Source organism: Calidris pugnax, unplaced genomic scaffold (assembly GCF_001431845.1).
Source record: "Calidris pugnax isolate Ruff unplaced genomic scaffold, ASM143184v1 scaffold51, whole genome shotgun sequence".
NCBI lineage: Eukaryota > Metazoa > Chordata > Aves > Charadriiformes > Scolopacidae > Calidris > Calidris pugnax.
This window is the reverse complement of record NW_015090797.1, coordinates 6,857,842-6,885,313: the sequence shown is the minus strand read 5'-3', so window position 1 is coordinate 6,885,313 and position 27,472 is coordinate 6,857,842. Positions and strand designations below refer to the sequence as shown.

At 36.8% G+C, this 27,472-nt stretch overlaps 1 protein-coding gene across 6 annotated transcripts in view; it reads left to right on the top strand.

The window, feature by feature from the left end:
* PCMTD1 (protein-L-isoaspartate (D-aspartate) O-methyltransferase domain containing 1) overlaps positions 1-24,171 on the top strand; it is a 45,897-nt gene extending 21,726 nt beyond the window's left edge. For 3 of the 6 annotated variants that reach the window (XM_014936963.1, XM_014936962.1, XM_014936961.1), the window contains exons 3-6: positions 1,193-1,295; positions 18,823-18,994; positions 20,571-20,694; positions 21,483-24,157. In XM_014936963.1, coding sequence (XP_014792449.1) covers positions 1,193-1,295; positions 18,823-18,994; positions 20,571-20,694; positions 21,483-21,853 — 770 coding nt within the window. In that variant the 3' untranslated portion in view covers positions 21,854-24,157. Of the gene's footprint in view, positions 1-372; positions 578-1,192; positions 1,296-10,968; positions 11,136-18,822; positions 18,995-20,570; positions 20,695-21,482 lie in introns of those variants that run through there. The other 3 variants (XM_014936964.1, XM_014936959.1, XM_014936965.1) reach the window with 3 other exon arrangements.
* The last annotated feature ends 3,301 nt before the right edge of the window (positions 24,172-27,472 follow it).

Below are 27,472 nucleotides of genomic sequence, written 5' to 3'. Positions count from 1 at the left end.
ATCCCTTGAATGATCTGCCTACCTCAAAGAGGTCTTGCAAGCGCTCCATATGGCAACCTGTTGGATTGGTTTTATTTCACCTTGTAGAAAATGTTCTGAACTATGCTAGGGATTGCAGTTACTAATTGCTTAGTGGCATACACTGTTTTTTTTTCTTGCAGTAAAATTGAAGCATTTCTCAATATAACCCTAGGTCTATTTTGTTAATGGGTGTCCTAGAAAAGACAAATTGAATTCTGTTTCATTGGAGTAACATCTTTGAGCTAAACATTTAGGAAAGATTTAGAATGCAGTAGAGGATATAAATGTAAGTTTTGTCTGATCTTATTGATGTTTACTTTCTTTTCTTCCCCTTTCCTCTCCCTTTTCCAGTTCTATGCTCCAATGACTAAAGTCCCTGGGCTATGAGTGCATGTTAAATATAGAATCCCCACAGCAAATGTGACTATCTGATTCAGATTCCTTCCTGATGTGGATAATCCTCATAATACTGTCTCCGGATTTCTTCTTGTTCCTGAAAAATAGCATTAACTTGGCATGCAAATTGACTTGGAGTTATACTTGGATTTGATTACAGGAAAGGAATGTTGTGATTGTGATGGGATTGTGATGAGTGAACATAATGTAAATTTCAGTGTGCTAAATGGAAATTAATTGTATAAGTGAATCAGGACCAGACTTCTGATTTGGAAACCTGTCAAACAGAAGAGCAGGTGTGGCTAAAGGGGTATAATACCCAATCTCCGAATTTTCAAAAGCTGAAAATTTTACCAAAATAAAGCTTTTCAAAATTTAAATAACAAAATACAGTATAAATTACAATTTTAAATTGTTGTATTCCAGCTACATACTATGTGGAAAAAGAAGTTGCTCAGACTGACTTAAGTGTAGTCAGATTCATTTTTTTCTGTATGTTTGAGGAAAAATTCATTCTGTCAAATTGTTTTGCCACAGTTCTCTCCCTGTTCTTTCATTGATCCTTTGGCCTTTTACCTTCCTCTTAAGCATTGTTAATGCAGATGCAAAAAATAACTTTGTCTAGTGGTGCTAGGAGACTTCTGTGGTTTAAGGGATGTTAGCACTTTCAAAGATGAGGTATAATGCTGTTCTATGCAGCTGTGCTGGGCTTAAAGGGAAAAGATGGGGAAAAAATACTCAAAAAAACCCACCATCATGCTGTTTTTATTTACAGGACCTTTTGGGATAAATCATGGAATAGAGCTTCATTCAGATGTGGTAGAATATGCCAAGGAAAAATTGGAGAGCTTCATAAAATACAGTGATAGCTTTGATAAGTAAGTATCTAATTTGTCTAGTTTGCTTTGCAGCAACATTTTTGTTTTTAAACTGAGTGCATCATTGGTTCTGAGTTTAGAGAGGCGAGAAGAATGGCATCACACAATCAAAATGTAAAATTTGCACTTTGTGACACTAGTTGATGAGGTAAGTTAAGGCTTAAGAAAGCATGCTTTAAAAGTGTGGGAGTATTCCTGCTGTGTACTCATTAAAAAAAAAAATTGATTTCCCTGCGTTTTGGTGGTGTGTATACATAACACAGGCACATGTATGTATGTGCACATATGTGCATACATACATATGTACTTCAGAGAAGGATGTGATATGCAGGTGTGTTCGCATGTATGATTTGTATCCATTAAGTCAGTTTTTACTATATAAATGGACATAATCTTTGTTTACAGTGACTTTTTTCTAATTTACTGCTGTTGATTTGGACACGAGTAAATTTATCTGATTGTCTTTGTATTTAGTAGCTGAAGAGATGGACTTAAGAATATTCATTTGTGCTCACACATGACTCATTTTTACTGGTATAGTTCTGGGTTACAGGACTTTGAGCCTTATTGGTTCTATTATACTAAACAATTTTTTATTAGTAGTTTTAAGGTGGCCCATAAGAATCTGTGTCTTTGGCCTCTCTGCCTCTGTGAAAGGGAAAACAAGGTTCTAACTTGGGCTGTTCTCTATAAAGACTTTTTTTCCTTACAGGATACTAGTTCTCCAACAGTGATTATAAGGTAGCTTCTGGAAATGCAGAAAAGCCTTTGAGTTGTAAGAGTAGCCGAAGAATTGCATATCCTATGCCTCACGTCTTCCACAATGGACAGCAAAGAAAACCCTTTCTGTTGCTTTACCTTTGTTGTAATATGCTTTATGAACTGCCATGCTCTTGGTTATCTTGGCTGGAGCTCAATCCACTTTTTTCCATACCCCAAATTTTGGGAGCTCTGTGCTTACCACAGGCTTTTCTCCTGATGCTTCTAAGTAATGAAAGGCTCTTAGAGTACTTAATTTAGTTCAAAGTATCATCATAGTATTACCTGTATTTGAATTCAGTTCTGTGCTTTTTTCTTTGCTTTTGAGGGGCAATGGCTTTATGCTGGAGGGCAGCAGATTTAGATTGGAGATTAGGAGAAACCTCTTTACTGTGAGGGTGGTGGAACACTGGAACAGGTTGCCCAGGGAGGTGGTTGAGGCCCCATCCCTGGAGATATTCAAGGTGAGGCTTGATGAGACCCTGGGCAACCTGGTCTAGTTAGGGGTGTCCCTGCTGACTGCGGGGGGGTCGGACTAGATGACCTTTGGAGGTCCCTTCCGGCCTGGACCATTCTATGATACTGGCTAGATGATATTAGTGTGATGTTCATCCATTAGAATGAACTATGTAAGAGGAAATACATATGTTTCATTACTACTGTCTTAATTTTAGTGCTGACTGCGGGGAGGTCGGACTAGATGACCTTTGGAGGTCCCTTCCAGCCTGGACCATTCTATGATATTGGCTAGATGATATTAGTGTGATGATCATCCATTAGAATAAACTATGTAAGAGGAAATACATGTTTCATTACTACTGTCTTAATACAAGCACTTCAGTTAGCCAATGTTAACACGTATAGGAGGCAGAACAAATAAAAATGGATTCACTTTATGATGCACTTTATATAATCTTGTGAAAGAAAAAAGCCAACAAAAAAAGGTGTGTGAAGTGTGTTCTCTCATGATCATTACAAATACTGCATTAGTGGCTGTCCAAAGTTAGATGTACCTGCCAGCTGACCAATTCTTGCGCATACCTGTATTCCTGCATTCCTGTAGGTGTGTGTACTCAAGACATAGAAAAAGCTGGTTTTTACTGAAATGTCTTTCTAATCTGGTGATACCTTTATATACAGAAATGAAGAGAAATTGAGTGAAGGAGTAGCAAGGAAATGTTGTCACAAACAAAATCTGGCTGGGATGTTTATATAATCAGAATATCAGAATACTGGGCTTTGTACTTCAAAACATGCAAGAACTGGAAGAAAAACCCAGAGTTGCTAAATTTGGCATAAGTGAATGTCGGTGGTGTATGTATAGTGTGCTTGAAGGAAATAAGTGATCGATCATACATAGTAAGTGATTTAAGTATTGTTAAAGACATGTATTTTCCCCTGATTCAGTGAAGATCAGTTCTGGGGAAAGTGTTTTAAATGCTGTGTGCCATTTACAGTGATAGTTGAATTGATCTTTAGCTATTCAGTGTTACTTCAATGAGTGGAAAAAAGCAGGTTGGTGAATATCAGCTAAGCTTTATCACTAATTAGTGTCTTATTATCTTGGCATATGCTGTTTAACAATCCACCTTTTCCCCTTAATAGTGAAATACTAAGCAATGGCTACAGAAACAGTCTCCTCACCAACCTAACAAAAACTATACTTTTTTGAAAGGGCTTCTTGATACAGATCTACTTGGTAATAGCTGCACTGCACTTGACATGATACTGATTGGCTGTTTGGATTTTGTGTTTTGTGGGGGGATTTGTAACTTGTATGCGTAGCTGATTCTGGCTAACTGATTTCTTTGTAAATACTCTGTATTTTAATGTAGTTAATGAACACAGTGTGCGGATTTTTCTGTGATGGGCTCCTTCTGTATTCCTTTTTTTTTAAATACAAGTGAGTTTATACAGCTTATCTTGAATTTTAATCTGCCTCTTAAAGTAATGTGCTCTGGATCAGTAAGTCTCGATTCTTGTTTCAGTAACTCCTTCCTGCATCTTCATTTAGAAGTGAAAGATACTTACCCAAAATTGTGTGGACTCTGGCATCTGAACTTGCCTATTCATTTGGTCAATTTAGTATTTGGATGAAAGACCAACCAAGAAAAAGATGTGTGGTGTCTGTCTACTGTTGAACACTGGTGTATACCGAGCAGGCGTCCTTACTGTCTGAAAATAGATTTTATGTGGCAGACTGATATGAGTAAAGCTAATTGTCAGAATGGGGTTATGTGTGTGTCATGGGGAAAAGCACCTTACAGTTGCCAACAGCCTCTAACACGGCACACAGGAGACCAGGAGCACAGAGACCGAAGTCCTTTTTCCTGGCTGTAACGGAGTGATATGAATGGGGAATTCTGTGAAACTTGCCACTTGTCTTGCCACTTCCCTGCATTCTTTCTTTAGTGTGTAATGTTTTACGGTCCGGTCCGAGTATTTTAAGCAATCTCCTTCTGAAACAAAACCCAGGAGTTTAACCTTTTGGGACAGTACTTGGAGAGCTACAACCTAGATCCTAAATAAATACTTTTTAATTTTGTGGTGTTTCTTTGCTTGGAGCAATAGGCCATTGGCTTTGCATCTGACTTTTGCATGGAGCTGGATCATGATGATTTAGGTGGGATTTTGCCTGATAAAGCAAATGGAATATTGCTTTGCCATTTTTATGGGGGAATAATCCACTGTTCTTTGGTAAAATACTACTTTTTTTTCTTGACAACTGCTAAGAATGTTGTTGAAATGTAGTTAAAAACTTCATTTTCTGTGATTGAGGTAGCTGCTTGACTATATATTGAAAGCAATGTAAAAACGGCAAGACCAGGATTTGAGACACTCTGCCTAAGGGGAGGGTTGTCTACCTCTGGTAACTGAGCTTCTCTCAGTTTTGGCCTCTTGAGCTGTTCATTAGAGGAAAAGTGTTTCAGAAAGACAAATAATTCCAGTAATTGCTTGTATCCATATCCCACCAATCTATAAAAATAGTTTTCTTCTAAATGGAGGTGGAGTTGTTTGTTCTGAGAGGTAAAATGCTGAATTGATTTTACTTGATGACATGTTTGCCAATAGAAGTAAAGGAGAAGTGCCACCTGAAGGCATCCGGAAGTGTCGTCATGGTTGAGGTGCAAAGATTTTAGGTATAGACTAAAGAAAGTTCTCTGCCTGAGTCTGAAATATGTGTAAGGCTCTCTTTCGTTCTTAAAACCTTCAGGGAATGCATGCCAATTAAGGGGAAAAAAAATCATTCCATAAGAAGGCTCTATCTAACACACAAATGTGCAAGTACCAGGCCCCGCTTCACCTGTTTATTGAAGGGGAATGTGTTGTCTTTTCTGCTCCCAGTCAACTTCTAGACCTAGAATATCCAGCTTGGAGAGAGAGCCACAGGGCAAGGCTAGGTTGCCCATCTTCTAGCACCCTATCAAAACCCAAACCTGGGTAAGCTGGTGAAGTCCCTGCTGTGAAAGAAAATCACCAACCCTTCTCAGGATCAAAAGAAAACACTTCAATGGTAAGTGACAAGAACCCTAGTACTACTTCTGGGATAACTGTTGTGGGGTGAAACTTCTTCCTGAAATCCTGTAGTAGGTTGTGTTGGCATTGAAAAATAGTGAGCTTAATCTTCCAACAGTAAATTTATTTTTCTTCATAGAAATTCAGGCCTCCTGCTAGGACTCTGAAGGCTCACTTTCTTTTCATTAAAGCACATTTGAAACAGAAGATTCCTTGTATACACACAAAGAAAAGAAAACTCCTTCCTGTCTGTGCAGCTGGTTAGTGATTGCAGTAAAAATCTAAGCAGGAAAAACAAACTGTTTCCAAAACTCACTGGTGCCTTACTCAGTTTAAATCTTACTGATAACTTAGTCTTAGTCTCAGATAGTGTAAACGATGGGGTTTTTTATTGGTGAATGACTTCTTGTTGAGGTTTAGTCTTTCCAGGACAACACAGGGATGACAAGAATTCTAGTGGGAATCTTTGATGCCAGAGGTTATGTTAAACAAAAAGGAAAGGAAAATAGGCTTCTGGAATATCCCTTTTTCTTTTAGAGATATTAAAGGGAAGTACTGTTTCTAATCCTACAGCTCATAAACCAGAAGGCTCCAAAAATGACAATTGAATCTAATCTAGGAAGGAGCTAAACCTGAATTCTTAAAGTATTTGATACATGCAGAAACACGTGTTCTTGCCCTCTTAGAACCATATGTAAAATAACTTTTAGAAATAAATAAATATTTAGAATAAATATTTAGAAATAAATAAAAAATCCCGTGGTGGACACTGCCTTTCTTTGGAAATCTCTTGCTGCTACAAGTTTTTGATAGTATTTAGAACGTATGTTACATTAAAGCTAGTGATGACAACACTCAGTACATTGTTCCTATAAAATCTGTTGCTTCGTAAAATTCTGCAGTATAAAATTTGACAATGTCAACCTAGAAACCCATTTTTCTGCTTCAGGGAAAAAAAAAGGCAAATACTCTTCTGTTTCTGTAAACAGCTAAGTTATTTTCAAGACTTCTCTCCATGGATGTATTAGGACCTGGACAATAAGCTGAAGTGACAAATTTTTTCCCTCCTTTCTATTCCTGTCCACCTTTCTTAAAATTTAGTGTGGAATTGATAAAAAGTATTCCTTCAATACAATTCTTCATCTTACCACCAAATTTTAGATACAGTACATAATGAAGTTTAAATTTTATAAACCACTTTTGAAGGGAGACTGAGATTAGTCTTAAGTATTTTTAAGAACCAGTGTTGGAATAAAAAAAAAAAATTGATTTCCCTGCGTTTTGGTGGTGTGTATACATAACACAGGCACATGTATGTATGTGCACATATGTGCATACATACATATGTACTTCAGAGAAGGATGTGATATGCAGGTGTGTTCGCATGTATGATTTGTATCCATTAAGTCAGTTTTTACTATATAAATGGACATAATCTTTGTTTACAGTGACTTTTTTCTAATTTACTGCTGTTGATTTGGACACGAGTAAATTTATCTGATTGTCTTTGTATTTAGTAGCTGAAGAGATGGACTTAAGAATATTCATTTGTGCTCACACATGACTCATTTTTACTGGTATAGTTCTGGGTTACAGGACTTTGAGCCTTATTGGTTCTATTATACTAAACAATTTTTTATTAGTAGTTTTAAGGTGGCCCATAAGAATCTGTGTCTTTGGCCTCTCTGCCTCTGTGAAAGGGAAAACAAGGTTCTAACTTGGGCTGTTCTCTATAAAGACTTTTTTTCCTTACAGGATACTAGTTTTCCAACAGTGATTATAAGGTAGCTTCTGGAAATGCAGAAAAGCCTTTGAGTTGTAAGAGTAGCCGAAGAATTGCATATCCTATGCCTCACGTCTTCCACAATGGACAGCAAAGAAAACCCTTTCTGTTGCTTTACCTTTGTTGTAATATGCTTTATGAACTGCCATGCTCTTGGTTATCTTGGCTGGAGCTCAATCCACTTTTTTCCATACCCCAAATTTTGGGAGCTCTGTGCTTACCACAGGCTTTTCTCCTGATGCTTCTAAGTAATGAAAGGCTCTTAGAGTACTTAATTTAGTTCAAAGTATCATCATAGTATTACCTGTATTTGAATTCAGTTCTGTGCTTTTTTCTTTGCTTTTGAGGGGCAATGGCTTTATGCTGGAGGGCAGCAGATTTAGATTGGAGATTAGGAGAAACCTCTTTACTGTGAGGGTGGTGGAACACTGGAACAGGTTGCCCAGGGAGGTGGTTGAGGCCCCATCCCTGGAGATATTCAAGGTGAGGCTTGATGAGACCCTGGGCAACCTGGTCTAGTTAGGGGTGTCCCTGCTGACTGCGGGGGGGTCGGACTAGATGACCTTTGGAGGTCCCTTCCGGCCTGGACCATTCTATGATACTGGCTAGATGATATTAGTGTGATGTTCATCCATTAGAATGAACTATGTAAGAGGAAATACATATGTTTCATTACTACTGTCTTAATTTTAGTACAAGCACTTCAGTTAGCCAATGTTAACACGCATAGGAGGCAGAACAAATAAAAATGGATTCACTTTATGATGCACTTTATATAATCTTGTGAAAGAAAAAAGCCAACAAAAAAAGGTGTGTGAAGTGTGTTCTCTCATGATCATTACAAATACTGCATTAGTGGCTGTCCAAAGTTAGATGTACCTGCCAGCTGACCAATTCTTGTGCATACCCGTATTCCTGCATTCCTGTAGGTGTGTGTACTCAGACATACAAAAAGCTGTCTTTTACTGAAATGTCTTTCTAATCTGGTGATACCTTTATATACAGAAATTAAGAGAAATTGAGTGAAGGGGTAGCAAGGAAATGTCACCAAAAAAATCTGGCTGGGATATTTATATAATCAGAATATCAGAATACTGGGGTTTGTACTTCAAAACATGCAAGAACTGGAAGAAAAACCCAGAGTTGCTAAATTTGGCATAAGTGAATGTCGGTGGTGTATGCTAATCTGGTGATACCTTTATATACAGAAATTAAGAGAAATTGAGTGAAGGGGTAGCAAGGAAATGTCACCAAAAAAATCTGGCTGGGATATTTATATAATCAGAATATCAGAATACTGGGGTTTGTACTTCAAAACATGCAAGAACTGGAAGAAAAACCCAGAGTTGCTAAATTTGGCATAAGTGAATGTCGGTGGTGTATGTATAGTGTGCTTGAAGGAAATAAGTGATCGATCATACATAGTAAGTGTATAGTGTGCTTGAAGGAAATAAGTGATCATACATAGTAAATGATTTAAGTATTGTTAAAGACATGTATTTTCCCCTGATTCAGTGAAGATCAGTTTTTGGGACTGTTTTAAATGCTGTGTGCTATTTACAGTGATAGTTGAATTGATCTTTATTCAGTGTTACTCCAATGAGTGGAAAAACCAGGTTGGTGAATATCAGCTGAGCTTTATCACTAATTAGTGTAGTATTTTCCCCTGATTCAGTGAAGATCAGTTCTGGGGAAAGTGTTTTAAATGCTGTGTGCCATTTACAGTGATAGTTGAATTGATCTTTAGCTATTCAGTGTTACTTCAATGAGTGGAAAAAAGCAGGTTGGTGAATATCAGCTAAGCTTTATCACTAATTAGTGTCTTATTATCTTGGCATATGCTGTTTAACAATCCACCTTTTCCCCTTAATAGTGAAATACTAAGCAATGGCTACAGAAACAGTCTCCTCACCAACCTAACAAAAACTATACTTTTTTGAAAGGGCTTCTTGATACAGATCTACTTGGTAATAGCTGCACTGCACTTGACATGATACTGATTGGCTGTTTGGATTTTGTGTTCTGTGGGGGGATTTGTAACTTGTATGCGTAGCTGATTCTGGCTAACTGATTTCTTTGTAAATACTCTGTATTTTAATGTAGTTAATGAACACAGTGTGCGGATTTTTCTGTGATGGGCTCCTTCTGTATTCCTTTTTTTTTAAATACAAGTGAGTTTATACAGCTTATCTTGAATTTTAATCTGCCTCTTAAAGTAATGTGCTCTGGATCAGTAAGTCTCGATTCTTGTTTCAGTAACTCCTTCCTGCATCTTCATTTAGAAGTGAAAGATACTTACCCAAAATTGTGTGGACTCTGGCATCTGAACTTGCCTATTCATTTGGTCAATTTAGTATTTGGATGAAAGACCAACCAAGAAAAAGATGTGTGGTGTCTGTCTACTGTTGAACACTGGTGTGTACCGAGCAGGCGTCCTTACTGTCTGAAAATAGATTTTATGTGGCAGACTGATATGAGTAAAGCTAATTGTCAGAATGGGGTTATGTGTGTGTCATGGGGAAAAGCACCTTACAGTTGCCAACAGCCTCTAACACGGCACACAGGAGACCAGGAGCACAGAGACCGAAGTCCTTTTTCCTGGCTGTAACGGAGTGATATGAATGGGGAATTCTGTGAAACTTGCCACTTGTCTTGCCACTTCCCTGCATTCTTTCTTTAGTGTGTAATGTTTTACGGTCCGGTCCGAGTATTTTAAGCAATCTCCTTCTGAAACAAAACCCAGGAGTTTAACCTTTTGGGACAGTACTTGGAGAGCTACAACCTAGATCCTAAATAAATACTTTTTAATTTTGTGGTGTTTCTTTGCTTGGAGCAATAGGCCATTGGCTTTGCATCTGACTTTTGCATGGAGCTGGATCATGATGATTTAGGTGGGATTTTGCCTGATAAAGCAAATGGAATATTGCTTTGCCATTTTTATGGGGGAATAATCCACTGTTCTTTGGTAAAATACTACTTTTTTTTCTTGACAACTGCTAAGAATGTTGTTGAAATGTAGTTAAAAACTTCATTTTCTGTGATTGAGGTAGCTGCTTGACTATATATTGAAAGCAATGTAAAAACGGCAAGACCAGGATTTGAGACACTCTGCCTAAGGGGAGGGTTGTCTACCTCTGGTAACTGAGCTTCTCTCAGTTTTGGCCTCTTGAGCTGTTCATTAGAGGAAAAGTGTTTCAGAAAGACAAATAATTCCAGTAATTGCTTGTATCCATATCCCACCAATCTATAAAAATAGTTTTCTTCTAAATGGAGGTGGAGTTGTTTGTTCAGAGAGGTAAAATGCTGAATTGATTTTACTTGATGACATGTTTGCCAATAGAAGTAAAGGAGAAGTGCCACCTGAAGGCATCCGGAAGTGTCGTCATGGTTGAGGTGCAAAGATTTTAGGTATAGACTAAAGAAAGTTCTCTGCCTGAGTCTGAAATATGTGTAAGGCTCTCTTTCGTTCTTAAAACCTTCAGGGAATGCATGCCAATTAAGGGGAAAAAAAATCATTCCATAAGAAGGCTCTATCTAACACACAAATGTGCAAGTACCAGGCCCCGCTTCACCTGTTTATTGAAGGGGAATGTGTTGTCTTTTCTGCTCCCAGTCAACTTCTAGACCTAGAATATCCAGCTTGGAGAGAGAGCCACAGGGCAAGGCTAGGTTGCCCATCTTCTAGCACCCTATCAAAACCCAAACCTGGGTAAGCTGGTGAAGTCCCTGCTGTGAAAGAAAATCACCAACCCTTCTCAGGATCAAAAGAAAACACTTCAATGGTAAGTGACAAGAACCCTAGTACTACTTCTGGGATAACTGTTGTGGGGTGAAACTTCTTCCTGAAATCCTGTAGTAGGTTGTGTTGGCATTGAAAAATAGTGAGCTTAATCTTCCAACAGTAAATTTATTTTTCTTCATAGAAATTCAGGCCTCCTGCTAGGACTCTGAAGGCTCACTTTCTTTTCATTAAAGCACATTTGAAACAGAAGATTCCTTGTATACACACAAAGAAAAGAAAACTCCTTCCTGTCTGTGCAGCTGGTTAGTGATTGCAGTAAAAATCTAAGCAGGAAAAACAAACTGTTTCCAAAACTCACTGGTGCCTTACTCAGTTTAAATCTTACTGATAACTTAGTCTTAGTCTCAGATAGTGTAAACGATGGGGTTTTTTATTGGTGAATGACTTCTTGTTGAGGTTTAGTCTTTCCAGGACAACACAGGGATGACAAGAATTCTAGTGGGAATCTTTGATGCCAGAGGTTATGTTAAACAAAAAGGAAAGGAAAATAGGCTTCTGGAATATCCCTTTTTCTTTTAGAGATATTAAAGGGAAGTACTGTTTCTAATCCTACAGCTCATAAACCAGAAGGCTCCAAAAATGACAATTGAATCTAATCTAGGAAGGAGCTAAACCTGAATTCTTAAAGTATTTGATACATGCAGAAACACGTGTTCTTGCCCTCTTAGAACCATATGTAAAATAACTTTTAGAAATAAATAAATATTTAGAATAAATATTTAGAAATAAATAAAAAATCCCGTGGTGGACACTGCCTTTCTTTGGAAATCTCTTGCTGCTACAAGTTTTTGATAGTATTTAGAACGTATGTTACATTAAAGCTAGTGATGACAACACTCAGTACATTGTTCCTATAAAATCTGTTGCTTCGTAAAATTCTGCAGTATAAAATTTGACAATGTCAACCTAGAAACCCATTTTTCTGCTTCAGGGAAAAAAAAAGGCAAATACTCTTCTGTTTCTGTAAACAGCTAAGTTATTTTCAAGACTTCTCTCCATGGATGTATTAGGACCTGGACAATAAGCTGAAGTGACAAATTTTTTCCCTCCTTTCTATTCCTGTCCACCTTTCTTAAAATTTAGTGTGGAATTGATAAAAAGTATTCCTTCAATACAATTCTTCATCTTACCACCAAATTTTAGATACAGTACATAATGAAGTTTAAATTTTATAAACCACTTTTGAAGGGAGACTGAGATTAGTCTTAAGTATTTTTAAGAACCAGTGTTGGAATTTTTCTTCAGAATTAATTAAGAGTAATGTGTTTTGGGCCAATGAAACTGAGGTTATGAAAAACTATAAATGAAAGCTGAGGTTATATAATAGAACCACCAAGACAGTTTTATTCTAAAAAGGAAATGACAAATACAAGCAAAGTACAGGTACAGGTTTCTCATTTACTGTCACTATAGCATTGCCTGGAAGCTAAAAAATTGTTCAGGATAACATTGCTAAATAAAAGTTTTATCAGCATCACTTTTGGCTTGTACTCTTAATGCTGATTAAAACTACTATTATTGTAATTGGATACAAAGGACTTAAAAGTTGTCATTATAGATTTTGTTTTCAAAGATTCAGTATTGTTATGTGTTTCTACTTATCGTGTTAGTAGTATACATGCAAAAGGTCTCACAAAAAATGTTAATACAGTTAAAATGTGCAGAACTTTTCAACAAAAAATGCTAGCAATTGATGAATATTCAGTAATACATGAAACCGACTAGTTCAAAGAGCTTGAAAAAATGCTTAAATGAGATGGAATGAACGATGGAGGGGAAAGAAAAACCCACATCAAAGGTGGAAAGAACTTGCCATCTTGCCCTGCTGTTGTGCCACTTAATAGGAGAAGAATTCATATTCTTTAAAATTTTTCCCATATTAATTGATGCAGGTTTAAGTTTGTGAGCCATGTGAATATTGACAATCATCTGTGTGTTTCAAAGAAGATGATTATTTGTCAGTTTAAAATCTGAAAAATTGACTTAGAAGGTTTCTTTCAGTGAATGCATTAGTCTTTAAGCAGGTTCTAGGAGTACTTGAAGTAAGGTTACTGATTTATGAAATTGTCTTTGACATAGGAGAAGCTCTGAGAATATATATTTTTTTTTTAATGAAAATGAACAAAGGAGCCAGAACTTCATAGATCAGATTATGTATAGCTCTTCAGTCTGTGTCTTAGAATAACCACAGGAAACACTATTCAGCTGCTGTAGCTGTATTTTAAAAACATAAGCCAATTTTTTGTGTGTGAAAAGAAACTTCTAAACCAGTCTGCCAGAACCATTAGTCTGTTAGCTTTACTATTTGGATTTATATATATTTTTTACATATATATTTATATATTTCTTTATAGAGAGAGATATATATTGAATTTACTATTCTGTTTTGGAATATGCTTTTTTCCATGAAGAATTAAGTGTGAACTTTGCCTTGCAGTGCTTTTGAATACTTAGTTCCAATGTAGTGTCATTGTAGTACAAATGGTAAATGTTAACAACTTGCCAACCTATTCTTATACATCATTAAAGTTGAAGTGTAGGCCTTTGTGCCCTAAATTTAAATAAATTTAAATAAATTTCCTATTAGAGGGGAATTACTTGGAGTAGCTTGATGGTATCAAATGAGATTTCAGACTTTGGAGGGTTTGAGTAGACTAAGTAAAGGAAATGAGTGTGGATGGGAAACCAGTATGCTAAATTCATACTAAAATGAGTTTTCTTTCTGTAAGGGCAGTGAACAGCAAGGTGAGATAGGAGTGTGGTTAGTAAATACAAGGATAGGCAGAAGTGTACTTCTAGATGATGTCCTGGTGTGAATGTAGTAGTTGTTTTTTGCTAATAGAGAAAATAGGTGTAAGTAGTTTAAGTGGTTCCTCAGTATTCCTTTTTTTTCATTGAAGCATCTTGTAACATGTTTTACTGTTTCCTTCAAACACAAGCTTGTGGATGTTGGAAGTTGTTTTTCCTTCAAATAACTTGATTTTTTTTTTTCTTGTCTCAAATTTTGAGATAGGTTGAACTTATTCCCTCTTAGAGAATCCCCTTAAAAAAAAAAAGACAGTTCATGCCTACATACACCTAGTTTCATCTTCAAGAAACAACAGGATTACAACCTTCATGAATGCAGGATGTTTAGATAGAAAGCTTAGCCCAAGAAGCATCCTATACATCTTCATAGTTGGAAGTAATTAAGGGGTGGGTTCTGTGGGTGGGTCTTATGGTAAGACCAACCAATGAATCCCCTTGCAAAAAAGAACAAATAACTTCTGCTGTTAGGGTAGGTTATTGCACTGTGTCATCTTATTTTTTTTTTAATTAATATATTGCTATCACACAAATACTAGATTGGTGGATATGGATACAAGAGCAATAAACTTTATTCTTAGTTCTTAGCTATAGATGTTTTTATAAATGGATATTCGTTTTATTACAGTAGTAATACTTCATTATGTCGATATCTGTGGGTGATCTTACTTGATTACTTGATTACTTGCTGGGCAGCAACAATCTATTACTTGATGATTTTCTTAACTTGCTGCAGCAAAGACAAATGCTCTTTAAATTTGACAGGTTTTTTTTTTTTCTGTTTTGCTTGAAGAAAAGTACTGTGGCTGTGTTGGGGATGAACTTGAAACGCCCATCCTTGAGGGACAGATTACAAACATGCAAAAGATGGAAGGGCAGAATGAGGTCAACAGATATTTTATGTGCTTGCAACTTCTTGGTTATCTTGGACTGTTGCTAAATGTGGTCTGTGTGTTTAAATTTACTCCTATGGCAGGTGCTCATTTAAACAAATTCACTGTTGCTGTGTTTATTTATAATGGGAACTCTTAATTTCTGTTGGCTCTTTTGTAATTCTATTGAAGAACCTAAAGTGATTAAAACTTCTCCAGATTGTTCCAACACTTCATTTTTGCCTTTTTTGGCATTTGAAGGTAACACAAGTCATTTTTGTGTTACTTTATATAATTCTCTGTAAGGCCACCCTAGCTGTTTGGTAGAGGTGAAGAAATGGTAAATAACACTTGGTGTTTCTTAATTCCATTTCAATTCAGTAACTGAAAAAAAAATATTGATTGCAGTTTTGCCTCGATAGGTAGCTTATGTGATTGTCAATATTGCATGTTAAAGCAATAAAATACTTATTTTCAGTCATGTCGTTCATCTAACAAAAGATAGCTCAGTATAATGCAGAAGGAAAATGAATATCTGAATTGTTCTCATATCCCAAAGGCAGTAGAAAGAAATAAACTTGTTGGATATAGTGACAGTTGGGACTAAAAGAACTTAGGTTTGATTAGATCAAGTTTCATTGTTTTACAATGTGGTTAATATTGCTTTCATACTGTAAGACTAACAAGCTTGTGATGCTGTTGGCAGGTTTTCTTAAAATCACTTACTCCCTTGTATTTGCAGAACCTTTATATTTAAGTTTTAGACAATTTCCTGATCAAATGCTGGAGTCTTATACTTCAAAAAAAACCCCTGAACTTAGCTTTGCTTATTTTGAAAATTATTTGGGCAAGTTAGTAACTTGAATTCTCTAAATTGCATTTTAGTCTCTGTTGGAAGGTCATCACAAATTACTGGATTACATAAACGCATGCACAGTTTTCAGCTCTTTCTGATTGAGAGGTGCATGTATCTTTTTGTGAAAACAGATTTGGGGAGCGGGGAAAGAGTCTTGTTGCATCACTGATGGGATTTACTTTACGCAGGAGTGTGGAGGAGTAAGGTTTGACTGTTGTATGATTTAACTAGGTTTGAAAAGTCTGTAATTCTCTGCTGAGTAGGAACTCTGTATGCCTTTATTTCTGGCATTTTGTCACTCTTCATACCATAACACACGATGCAGTTTGTTCTGTGGGGAGTACGAATGAGGAGGGTTGGCTTTTGAACCTGTGTCTTGTGATGACCAGACAGTGTTTATAACCTTTTCCTCCCATTTCTTCTGCCTACTTTTATTTGGCTTTCTGGGTAACAGGAAGTTACATGCTGCAATTCTTGACTTGCCTATGTTCAAGTTGGCTGTCAGCCCCAGTGCAGGCCAGCTGGGTGTTAACCATTGGACAGCCAGGTGAGCTCAGTAGACTGTGTGCTTTTTCATCTGATATGAACTAAAGAGACATCTTCAGGAATTACATGTACCCTAGTCCATATAGTGTTTAGGTTTCCTGTGGGAAGTTAGTCTTTGAGGAAGCTCTTGCTGCTGACAAATTAGGTTGAAAGAAGCTGAAGTTATGCAGTTTTGGTCACAAGCCTTGTGTCTCCACAAAACTGCTAATAATGTGGAGTACAGGTCAGTCAAAGTGCCTGTAGGCAGAGTTGGTCTCTAGTGCTTAGCCCATCTCATTCTCATAGGTGTAATAGGTAGTTGCTGCTATATCTTCATTTGTGCTTTGTGTGCTTCTGGTTGCAAGCTGTGGAGCTTAATGAGAAAGTCTCTTCAGCTTTTACTGTATTTGAATTTTCATCCACAGCTCATGTATAGAGTATTGTGTATCTGGGAAATGTGTTGTGGGTTTTTGTTCTGTCTTATATTTTTGCTTCCTTGGAGAGTTTGGTGTTCCTGCTTGTTTTAAGAGGGTGCAACCAGTGGCTTCATGAGCTTTAGGGTGGTTTCTAGTAGAGGAAGCAATTTTGGAGTATCTGGTAATACTCTTGCCAGTTTTTAGAGGAGCATTCTGTGAAGATCAAAAGTTTTGAAAGATGTCAGGTTAGTAGGCAGGCTGTCTTCATTTTTTGAAAACTAATCAGGAATTGTCTCAAGATATAAAACTGCATTTTAGAGAAGTACCATATTCTGTGTTGTGTCCATCTCTGTTCCTCCCCACCTTGTACTTTTGAAGCCCACAAAGGTACTTGGCTCAGACTTTCAAATGAAAATGATATGGTGCTGCTTGACCTAATTTCAGGTGGCCTAGCATTTAAAAGTCTAGCATGAGCTGCCCAACTGACCTTCAGTGAATGTAGAAAAATACTTGATAGTTCAAGTGCTTATGAAATGTGATCACTTCTTCAAGCAAAGTGTTGAGTGACTTGGGTTTCATTTTCTTCCCAGCATTTAACCTTGACTAATGTATTTCTAGATCTTTCTGTGTTAATCCAAAATGATTTCAACCACAGTTCAAGCTGGGCTAGCTTCCCAGTTGTGTGTAACAAGACAGTCACTCCCCACTCCCCTTCCCTCTCAATTTTTTAATCTACTGGTGTATGTAGCTTTTGTTTTTTCCTCTGGATAAGGAAACCTTTTGGACTGTTGGCCACATATAGCACTTCTGTGACTAGACGAAGAAAAGAATTGTGTTATTTTCAAGATCAAGCATCTGTTTGGGGGCAGGGTGTTGGGAAATGTATATACTTCAAGCAAAAACTGCAGTTTAACAGAATTCTGATTTGGTAATGGCAGTGCTGTAGATAGGAAAGTCAGCCAAGCTTTATAGGCAGCATCCCTAAGCAGTGAAAGCTGCCAAGCTTCACTGTAACCGAAGAAATGCTGAGTTGAATGTTGTCAGGTGGTGTACTGGGATTTGCTACTGTGAGCCAAGTTAAAAAAAAATTCTTTTCCGATGACAGTCAGCTGTAAAGGTCATACAATGACTGCATGTACATGAAGAAGTTTTTAGAAAAATTAATTTCTTCTGGATAAAGTTTGAGATGCACTGAATATTAATAATGCCTGATGAAGTCTACGAACTATTTCATGCAGCAACAAGGTGTTTGGTTTTGCTTAACATGCTTTTAAAACAAAAGCATAAATCCTTCCCATAAGCAACAGTAACCTCTTTCCTTAATTTTAAAGTGGTTGGGGAAAAGGTAAAGTTATTTGTTGAAGGAATTTATTTATTTTACAAAAAGGTAAATTACATTTATTATGCTGTTAACAGCTGAAGCAGTAAGGTGCTGCAGAGTTAGTGCAATGGAGAATCTGTGCAGCTTCGGCAATAAAGCTCTATTCTGTATCTTTCCTATGGTGTTTTATGCAGTGACAATGTGGATTTACAGTCCTTGCCACCTGTTATAAACTTAGGTTCACTTAAAAGTAGTATATAACTTTTATTTGCTGATGAAAATTAGGACAGATACTTCTGCAGTAATTAATCTATTTTTCTTTCTTGCTCTGTGTGGTCAAAAAATGGCACTCTTCCATTAAATTACTTTTTTGGGGAAAAGTGGATTGGGCTCAGGGTGGAAAAATGGGAGCTAGAGGAAAACTAGTCTTTTAACAGCTTAATTTAAAAAAAATACTACGTAGGAGGGCTATTAGGAAATGAACTATTCCAGTATTTATTCAGTAAATTGGATATCGCATGTTGTTGATAAATGTACTAGTTACTGTATGGCTTCAAGGTTTCTTTAGACAAATCTAGTTGCTTGCACTTAAGTCTGGTGATGCTTTGAGGCCTTTTATGTTTTGCATAATATATAATCATAACTGCTTAAGAAATTTTCTTTGGTGGTCCCTGATGTGGCAGAAAAAAAAACCAGATTATTTTCACAGTAACATTGCCATAATAAAGACTTCTAAAGTATTCATGCTCATCTTTTTTCATTACATAAGGGAAGATACGAAAAATATTTTTCTGTCGCTATCTGGACTGTTTTTTCTTAAAAATCCTAACTTGAAATGTGTCCCCTCTTTGTTTTTTTTTTCTTCCCATTAGATTTGAGTTCTGTGAACCTGCCTTTGTGGTTGGTAATTGTTTGGAAATAGCCTCAGACAGTCATCAATATGACCGGATTTACTGTGGAGCTGGAGTCCAGAAAGACCATGAAAACTACATGAAAATTTTATTGAAAGTTGGAGGCATTTTAGTAATGCCTATAGAAGATCAGGTGACTTTAGTGACAATTTCCCCTTTTTATCTTTTAGTATGAGAAATATGTAATATAAAGAATGCATTTAAATGTGTATTTGATTAAGTTAATGTTCAGCTAACAATATCTTAATTCAGTGTATTGCTGCAATTAAGGAGATACTGGTCTTTTTAATGAAGTCTTGAACTTTTTTCCCTAAAACTTGTAGGAAGGTATCAATGTACTGCTTCCAACAAAGTCTGTAGAAAAACTGTGTCTTCAGTGAAGCTAGAACTCTGTTCATAGTATTTTCACTGTATTATACCAGTCCCAGAACTGCTTTGAAATCTCCCTGCCACACAGACGTTTTCAGTCAGTACTTAAAAACCACCCTCTAAACATGAGAACTTATTTCAGAGATTTATGAAATAGCTGTGATTAGTGCAATATTATAAGAGGAGGAAAAAACTGAAGGAAAAAGTATGACTTATTTCCGGCAGATGTCAGTGTTGCTTTTCAGACAGGTGTATTATTTTAATAATACTACGTACTTTTATCACTTTTCATCTTTAGATCTCAAAATGCTTTACAGAGGTATTATTCTCCCTATTTTACTAATAGGGAAATTGAGAAAGACAGATAATGTGATTTAATTTGATGTCCTCCTAAATACAGATAATTGGGAAAATGCTTGTTGATGGACATGTGATTGACTTCATCTTCCAGAAGGAATTATCACATTATGTATCTGCTTTCTCAGAATACCAAAATGATTAAAACATAGCCTGCATGATTCAGTTCCATAAATATTTTTTCAGTATGTATTGGACTACGATGCTGTCAATTAAAATTGATGGAATCCAACTTAAAAGTAGTCACAATTTGACAGCAAAATGAGAACTCTGAATATTTCTACATTATATACAAATGGTTAGGGGACTAGAGCATGTAAAGCATAAGAAGCAGCTGAAAGAACTGGGTTGATCTATCCTGCAGAGAAACAGCTAAAGGAACATTTTATTCCTGACTTGCCTTTTTAAAGGGCTGGAGAATTTACCTAGTAGACACGAGTCCAGTTCTCCATACAGGTTCGCAGCAAACTGAAAGAAGAATGTTAAAAATGGCAGCAAGGGGGCATTCTGCCTGCATGTAGGGAGAACAGGTCTTCATAATGAGAGTGGTTGAACACTACACACAGCAGGTCACCTAGACAGGTTGGGGAATCTCAGTCCTAGAACTTCTCTTTTCAACTTCATCGGAAAAGCTTCTGAGTTGCCTGATTTTAACTTGCAAGTTGGTATTGCTCAAGCAGGAAGAGGACTGCAGAGGTTGCTTTTAATCTAAAGTATTCTGTGATCTTTTGGAAAAATCAGAAAAAGTAAAACTTACTTTGGGCCTTAATTTTCCTCTTCCTCTTGCCGAAGAGCCTTATTTAGTACTCTAGTGACCAAGTAATATTTCAAGGAATATGAAAATCCTTTCAGTTCATAAAACAGCCTTTATAAATTAATTTTGAAGCAAAGTAAAATAGCAGTGTGTTTGAACACAAGTGTGAATAGTATTGAGTATGACAAAGCTGTAACCACTGATTTATTTTGTTTTTGTTTTTATGCAGCTAACACAAATCTTGAGAACAGGACAGAACACCTGGGAAAGTAAAAATATCCTTGCTGTTTCATTTGCTCCACTAGTGCAACCAAACAGAAACGACAACGGCAAGCACGACACTGTGGGACTGCGTAAGTGTCCTTTGTGCTCGCTCCCTTCGGATTGATAGGTTGTTACAGTGCCTGCTGGTGGTGTGCAGGAAGCAGGGAGACTGTGCTATACAGACATAATATGATAGAACAGGAACATGCAGTTTAGTAAAGCAGGAGCTCACCGATTTGTTTTTGTGCTCCTGCCCTGTCTTGTGTTGCTAAACAATCAGTATCCTGAATTAAAATGATAGTGTTTCCAGCTCATGTTTTCCGTACTCTCTTCCTTTTAGGTTCAACTTCTCTTTCTAGCCAGATATAGATAAAATAGGAAACTAATACTGCTTCTGTTAGGAAACAGTATTCCTTTCTGCTAACTTACTGACCGTCTCTCGGAGATAAATAACTTCTCTTCCCCCTGAAATGGAAGGAACAGGTCTCAACTGCAGCTGTGGTTCCGTAGGATATTAATAGCTGAGCGTGTGTGTTGTCTGTCTGCAACTGATACAGTCATGCCTAGCTGTTTTTTAGTATTGCTGGGGTTGGTTTTCTAGCTGCAGTGCTTTGAATTAGGTTAGTAAAGGTGTTTAGAAAGTCTCTGAAAGTACATCTGTTTCTGAGATAGCATGACAAGGGGGAGAAAAAGTGACAGAGAAAGGTTTATAGTTGAAATTTTCTGTCAGGGTAGCCTGGTTTCATTTGCGTATTGTATCATGTATGAAGATTTCAATTATTCTTGAACACTAGTCTAAGTATTGCCTTGCAGCTAATTTTTTTTTTTGCTGGAGGGAAATTTCACTGAGTACAATTTACTGTCTCTTTCATTTTAGCTCCATGTGCCGTTAGGAATCTCCAGGACCTTGCTCGAATATATATCAGACGCACCCTGAGAAACTTCATAAATGAGGAGATGAAAGCCAAGGGTATTGCTCAGAAGGCTCCTCCGAAACGAAAACGGAGGAGATGTCGTAGACGCAGGATTAACACCTATGTGTTTGTTGGTAATCAGCTCATTCCTCAGCCTCTAGATAGCGAAGAAGATGAAAGAATGGAAGATGATAACAAAGAGGAGGAGGATAAAGATCACAGTGAGGCCTTGAAGCCAGAAGAGCCTCCTCGAAATCTGTTGAGAGAGAAAATTATGAGTCTACCATTACCTGAATCTTTAAAAGCATACTTGACCTATTACAGAGAGAAATAACTTGTTTTAAGTAGAAATAATGCCTACTGGTAGTTCCTTTATTCTTGAAAATGTAGCATTTATTAAGAAGTAGGTGGACAAATTATTATTAGTCTTTCATCAAGACTGAAGTACAGCGATAAATCGTAACTTGTCTCTATCTTGTCTTTGCTACAAGGAAGACTTGCATTCAACAGTAGAATCCCTTTTTAAAAATTTATTTTTCTTTAAATTTTGAAAATGCTGTTTTAACTCTGATAGAAATATATATTCCATTATGCAGCACTAATCAATATTTTGCATGGTAAGTCTTTTTTGATCCCTAACAGATTTGTATTGATAAAAGGATGAGTGAAATTTTATATATGCTAAATAATTGTTAAACATGTGCATCTGACTTGTTGAGCAATTTGTCTGTATTTATTATTATTAGGGGAACATTTTAAACATGCAGACACTTAACCTCTAATGTCAGAATCAGACCCTTTTAAAGTTTATTTTACTATGGCTTTGTTGCAATCATTATTACTCTGTTGGTATAGGTGTATTCCAACAACTCAAGTGCAATAAATGTATACAGACACTGAATGAGCTGGCTTTAATGAAATATGAAAATACAAGTTCTGAAACGTCAGATAACCCTGCTTCTTCTGCATTAGTATCTTTTGCCAAAAGATCTTGAGAAAAGTAACAGCTTCTCTCAGAGCCTTAATGAAACACCATATTGAATAAGAAGCAAAGCAATGCTTACTTCAGCTCTGCTTTTATTTAACTCCATTCTACGCTTTCAGTATTTCTAACTAGAGGCACTTCCTCATTTGTGGGAAGTTTAGGACAGTACATTTTTGTTTATTTCTACAGCTCACAGCATTGACTCAAAATGTTTGGTAATACAAGATTGTAATTTAGGTATCAGTCATCTATATTTACTGCTTTTAAGTAGAGATAGAATTTCAACAAAGTTTAGTTTGTATTGCTTATTGGGATAGCTATAATAGTAGAAGTTAGAATTTGTTCAGCAAATGCACTTTAGTAAGTGAATTTTATACTTAACATGCATCTCCAAGAAGGTAGACTTGTGCTAGCCTATATTTTGTTCCTGAGCATGGCTCTTAGCACAAAAATATTTATAAAATCATATGCATCTTTTGGAAACCTAAGAGTAGCAGTGCAACTGTGGGGACCCACAATAGTGCTGATTTAAATCGTTCTATGATTTTTCCTCTTCTAGTTGTGAAGTTACTTGCAGTTCTCATTTTTAAAGTTGTTTGCTTTTACCATCTTAATTTCTTCATTCTCTATTGTAACATAACCATGAGGGAAAATACTGTTTATTAAGAACTTGGCATGATATGCGTTAAAAGCCACAATCATTGGAAACATCTGCCTGTTGGACCCAGTGAAAAACATTCCTCTTGAAATATCTTGCATGATACATTTTATAATACTGATAACATTTTCTTGGTGTAATAACAACAAAATAATCACATCTTTCTAAAACAGTAAGTGTTCCTAGTCCAAGTATTTATAGCCAGCCAATATTCATGTGGTCTAACAGTCCAAAACTGACTTGAAAATATATAAGCATTTTGTTGCATCTGAAAAGGAAAATAATACATAATCCCTTGACATTGATTCTTTATGGTGCATTTCATGCTGTAGTCCCAGTTTTTTAAGGTACATCATAGTAATGTTTAAGTGGAACTTCATGAAGGCCTGTTGTACCAGCATGTGGAGTTACTTTCCGCAATATATTTACAGTGTAAGTAAACAAAACTATTTGAAATAAGTATTCTGACTTTATTTTAAAAGCAGGAAAAACTAATAAGAAGTAGTTTTCCAAAGTAATGATACTAATAAAGTAATTGTGATGCTTCAGCTGTAAGAATTGAACATAATCTTGTTTGAAATGGATTATTTTAGACAGTTTAAATAATCTAAAGTTTGAGATGGGTTTTTTTCTCTCATTTTCTTGGAGTCTACATCCATAAGCGCAACAGTATGAGATTACTAAATATTACTTAAATACTTTAAGGACTTCATACAGGATGCTTTTGGAGAATAAATACCTGCATTCTTTCATGCCTGTATACTTGGAAAAAATGGACAGCGGATGACTTGTCATGATTCTTCAGTATGTAAGTTTTTTTGGAGTCACTGAAAGAGAATGTTTCTTCTGTGTTTTATATGTGGATTTATTTTACACTCTTGAATTTATATTTACCTAAATAAAGAGGTAGAAACACAAAATGAATTAAAACTTAATTTTCGCCATCTCAGTTGATGATGGGGACATTGTTGCAATAAAATGGTTTTTTGGTGGTTTCTGCTTGCTTGAATTTCTGTGTTTCTCTGCAAGTATTTTCAGTTATTTGGGAATTCACATACAGAGTTCTTTCATAGTTAGTCAATAAATTTTTAATAAAGGCTATTCCTGAATTTCAGAACTAGAGTAATACACTTTCTTGTTAAATTTTAGATTTTTGCAAAGGTTGGAAGATAAGATGTTACTCAGGATATGGGAAAGCTGTTTTGGGCCCAGCACTACTTTTGGAGTACTTGAAGAGAGTTAGTTTCTTCTGAAGAGCCCAGAAGCTCTACTTGAGTTACATACTCAAGAACAGTTTCATGGTTTATTTCTTTTTTCTTTTTTTCTTTAATATTGGAATTGTCATTACCCTCAACAGAGCAACGACCTAGGTTCAAATATATAAGGAACACTTTGAGGTAAGAATAGCAAGGGTGGTGAGCGATTAGTGAGTCATGTCTTACTGAAACTGGCTTTTGATGCAGCCTTATTTTGTTGCAATTAAAGGAAAGACATAAGGTGGGTACTGTGAAGAAGGATGTGATGAATTAGTGATTCCAGGATTTTTTCTTTGATCTGGAGGAGGACTGGAGTCTTTTCAGAAGACCTGGAGTTTTTAATCCCGTGTTGTTCAGGAAAAAATGAACAGCTGTTTTCAAAAAACTTAGGAAACAGTTTTCATTGAAAGGAACCTGAACAAGCTCTCTCTTGCTTGTTTAGGTGCTGGCAACTTAGTCTATTTTCTTTTTTTTTTAAATGCTGACATTTTTTAATGCATCTTTACCTGTCAGTTTGAAAACAAATAGGGAGTGTAATCAAATACGCTATGTTCTGATTAAAGCTGGTTTAACTCACTAAATCCCTATGTCCTCAAGCGTGTCTCCTCTCATTCATCTAATTGAGTAAAACTAAAAGCTTCTACTGTTGTGTGATTTATCTTTTATAATTGATTAGTAAAGGAGTTGTGTCCGAAGTTCTTCTTAGAGGTGTATACAGAAATCTACTTTAACAAGCCTCTAATTAGTTTGAAAATAAATGATTCACGTATGAGGTCCTTTCCATAAACTTGTTCTGAGAAGGTCATTGGGGGGCAAAGAACAGGAAGGCTTTGAAGTTGATATCCTTTAGTAGAATTACATTCAGTAAAATCTAGGTGGCTGGCTTGATAAATACTTGTCTCTTTGGCTTCTGTAGCTTCATGGTCACATGTCAACTTGTTGAATTGCCCTGTTCAAATAAAGCTGGCTTGTTTAGCCACGGGCTTGCACCATGTTTATGGTCAGTATGGAACCGAGAATCTAACACTGATTTATCGGTGCTTTTTAACATGATGGCAACACTTTCTTTCTGGAGCCTTCTGATTGTCATCCTTTGTATTCTCTGTTGCTTTAAGGAGATCTGTCACAGACGCTGTGTCCTCTGCTGCTGTGAGTTAGGAATCTGTGATACCTTGCCAGGATATTCTGCAAAATACTTCAGTGCTGGAGAGAAGCACTCGTTTTCTCTCCTCCTCCTTTCATGTATTCACAAGCAGCTGTGATGATCATAGGCTGGAAGGAGAGGGAACAGAGGGCAGAAGTGTATCACTACATAATAAATGTTGTTTTTTCTTTCTGTGAGCATTTCCTTGCCATTTTGCTAGCCTCTTCCTCCTGACTGAAAAATAATTTGTTAGGGTTTCCTACTACACTACTGCTTACTTGACTACCCTACTTCAAACATCTGTAGTATATGCAGATGATCTCCAGTATATGCAGATAAAAGTTCATCACAGGCCGATAAATCTACAGGGCTTTTTGTTGATACACCCTTTTCTCTCAGACATCCTTCTTGAGTTCTTGCACCAGTATATTCAGTTTGCTTGTGTTTCTGTGTACTTTGATTTTTTTGAAGCCTAGTGGTGTCTATTCATGTCACACTTGTGAAAATCAGGCTCTTTAAGGAAACTAACTGGGCCTTACTTGAGACTCTCAGTTCTGAAATTGTGTTGGCAATTTCAGATCTTTATTACAAATCTGTATGACAACCTATGTGTCCATGATAGAGTCTTTGCTCCTGATATAAACCATCATGACTGGAGCAGTCATTTTTATTGAAGCTTTTACTTGATTCCTGGACAGGATCTGGAGGCTCACTGATCTGTCTTCCCAGAAGGGGGTAGGTAGTTTTTCTTTGGAAGGTGTTACACTCAATCATTGTTTTAGACATAGGGATCTATCTATATATAGAGACACACATACACTCTTTCATAGAGATCTTAACAGTCAAATTTAAGAATCATGGTTAGTCTAGATAAAAATATTTTAGACAATAATAGTGCGGTTAGAGTACTTTTATATAGAGGAAAGAAAATCACAGTAATGCCCATAGAAATACAGTTAAAGTTGTAGCATATACACCCTTTGCTTTCTGTTCCTTTTCTTGAAATTATGCTCAACCTCCCTTCATTTTCCCCGAGCGTTAAGTCCACAGCTTGCAGCTGCTGGGGAGGGTGACAGAGTTCTGTGCCTTTGCAGTCCTTCATCGAAGGAATATTTTTTTGATGTTGCTAGTTCCTTACTTTCTGGGATCAGCTTGGGAGACATTTGCATGTTGGATAAGGTGCTTTTGCATCTTCTTTCTTCATATGTGATAATCTGCGTATATTTGACGCTGTATTTTGTTGCCCCTAAGACCAGTTTTATTATGCTTAGGGTCTGCATTTTTTTTTTCCAAACTGACCATTGTAGATCTGTGCACAGCTGTGGGATCTCCAGCAGCAAGTGTAGGCCCTATCTCTTGTCATCCCATGCCAGGATTCACCTCTGCTGTCTCCTGCATCCCCCCTTTTCAGGGCTTCTGCTTTGGGTGACAGAGCCCTGGAACAGGCTGCCCAGGGAGGGTGTATAATCCCCTTCTTTGGGGATTTTCAAGCCCTGCCTCGATGCAGTCCTGAGTAACATGCTCTGACAAGCTCTAGGCAATCCTGCTTCAGCAGGGGAGTTGGACTAGATGATCTCTATGGTCCCTTCCAACTCTAAAAAAATCAGTGAAATACCAGGACTGCATTTCTCTGCACTATAGCATCGTATGAGAATGATAAATACCTTGTTCTGTCAACAATAATGGCTTGTTATCTATATAGAAGTAGGCTTGTACTACACAAAGATAAACATGAGTGAAACAGGTCACCTATAGACACCAGGTGAACTAGAGAGATAGCTTTTACTCACTTTAGCTGTGACAGCAATGGGGAGGGGACAGCTCAGATGTAGCCAGTCCAGAGGCCTTGCAAACTCAGTACAAAACATATGGCCTGCTGTTGGCAGTGTCAGTAACATATTGCAGGGTAA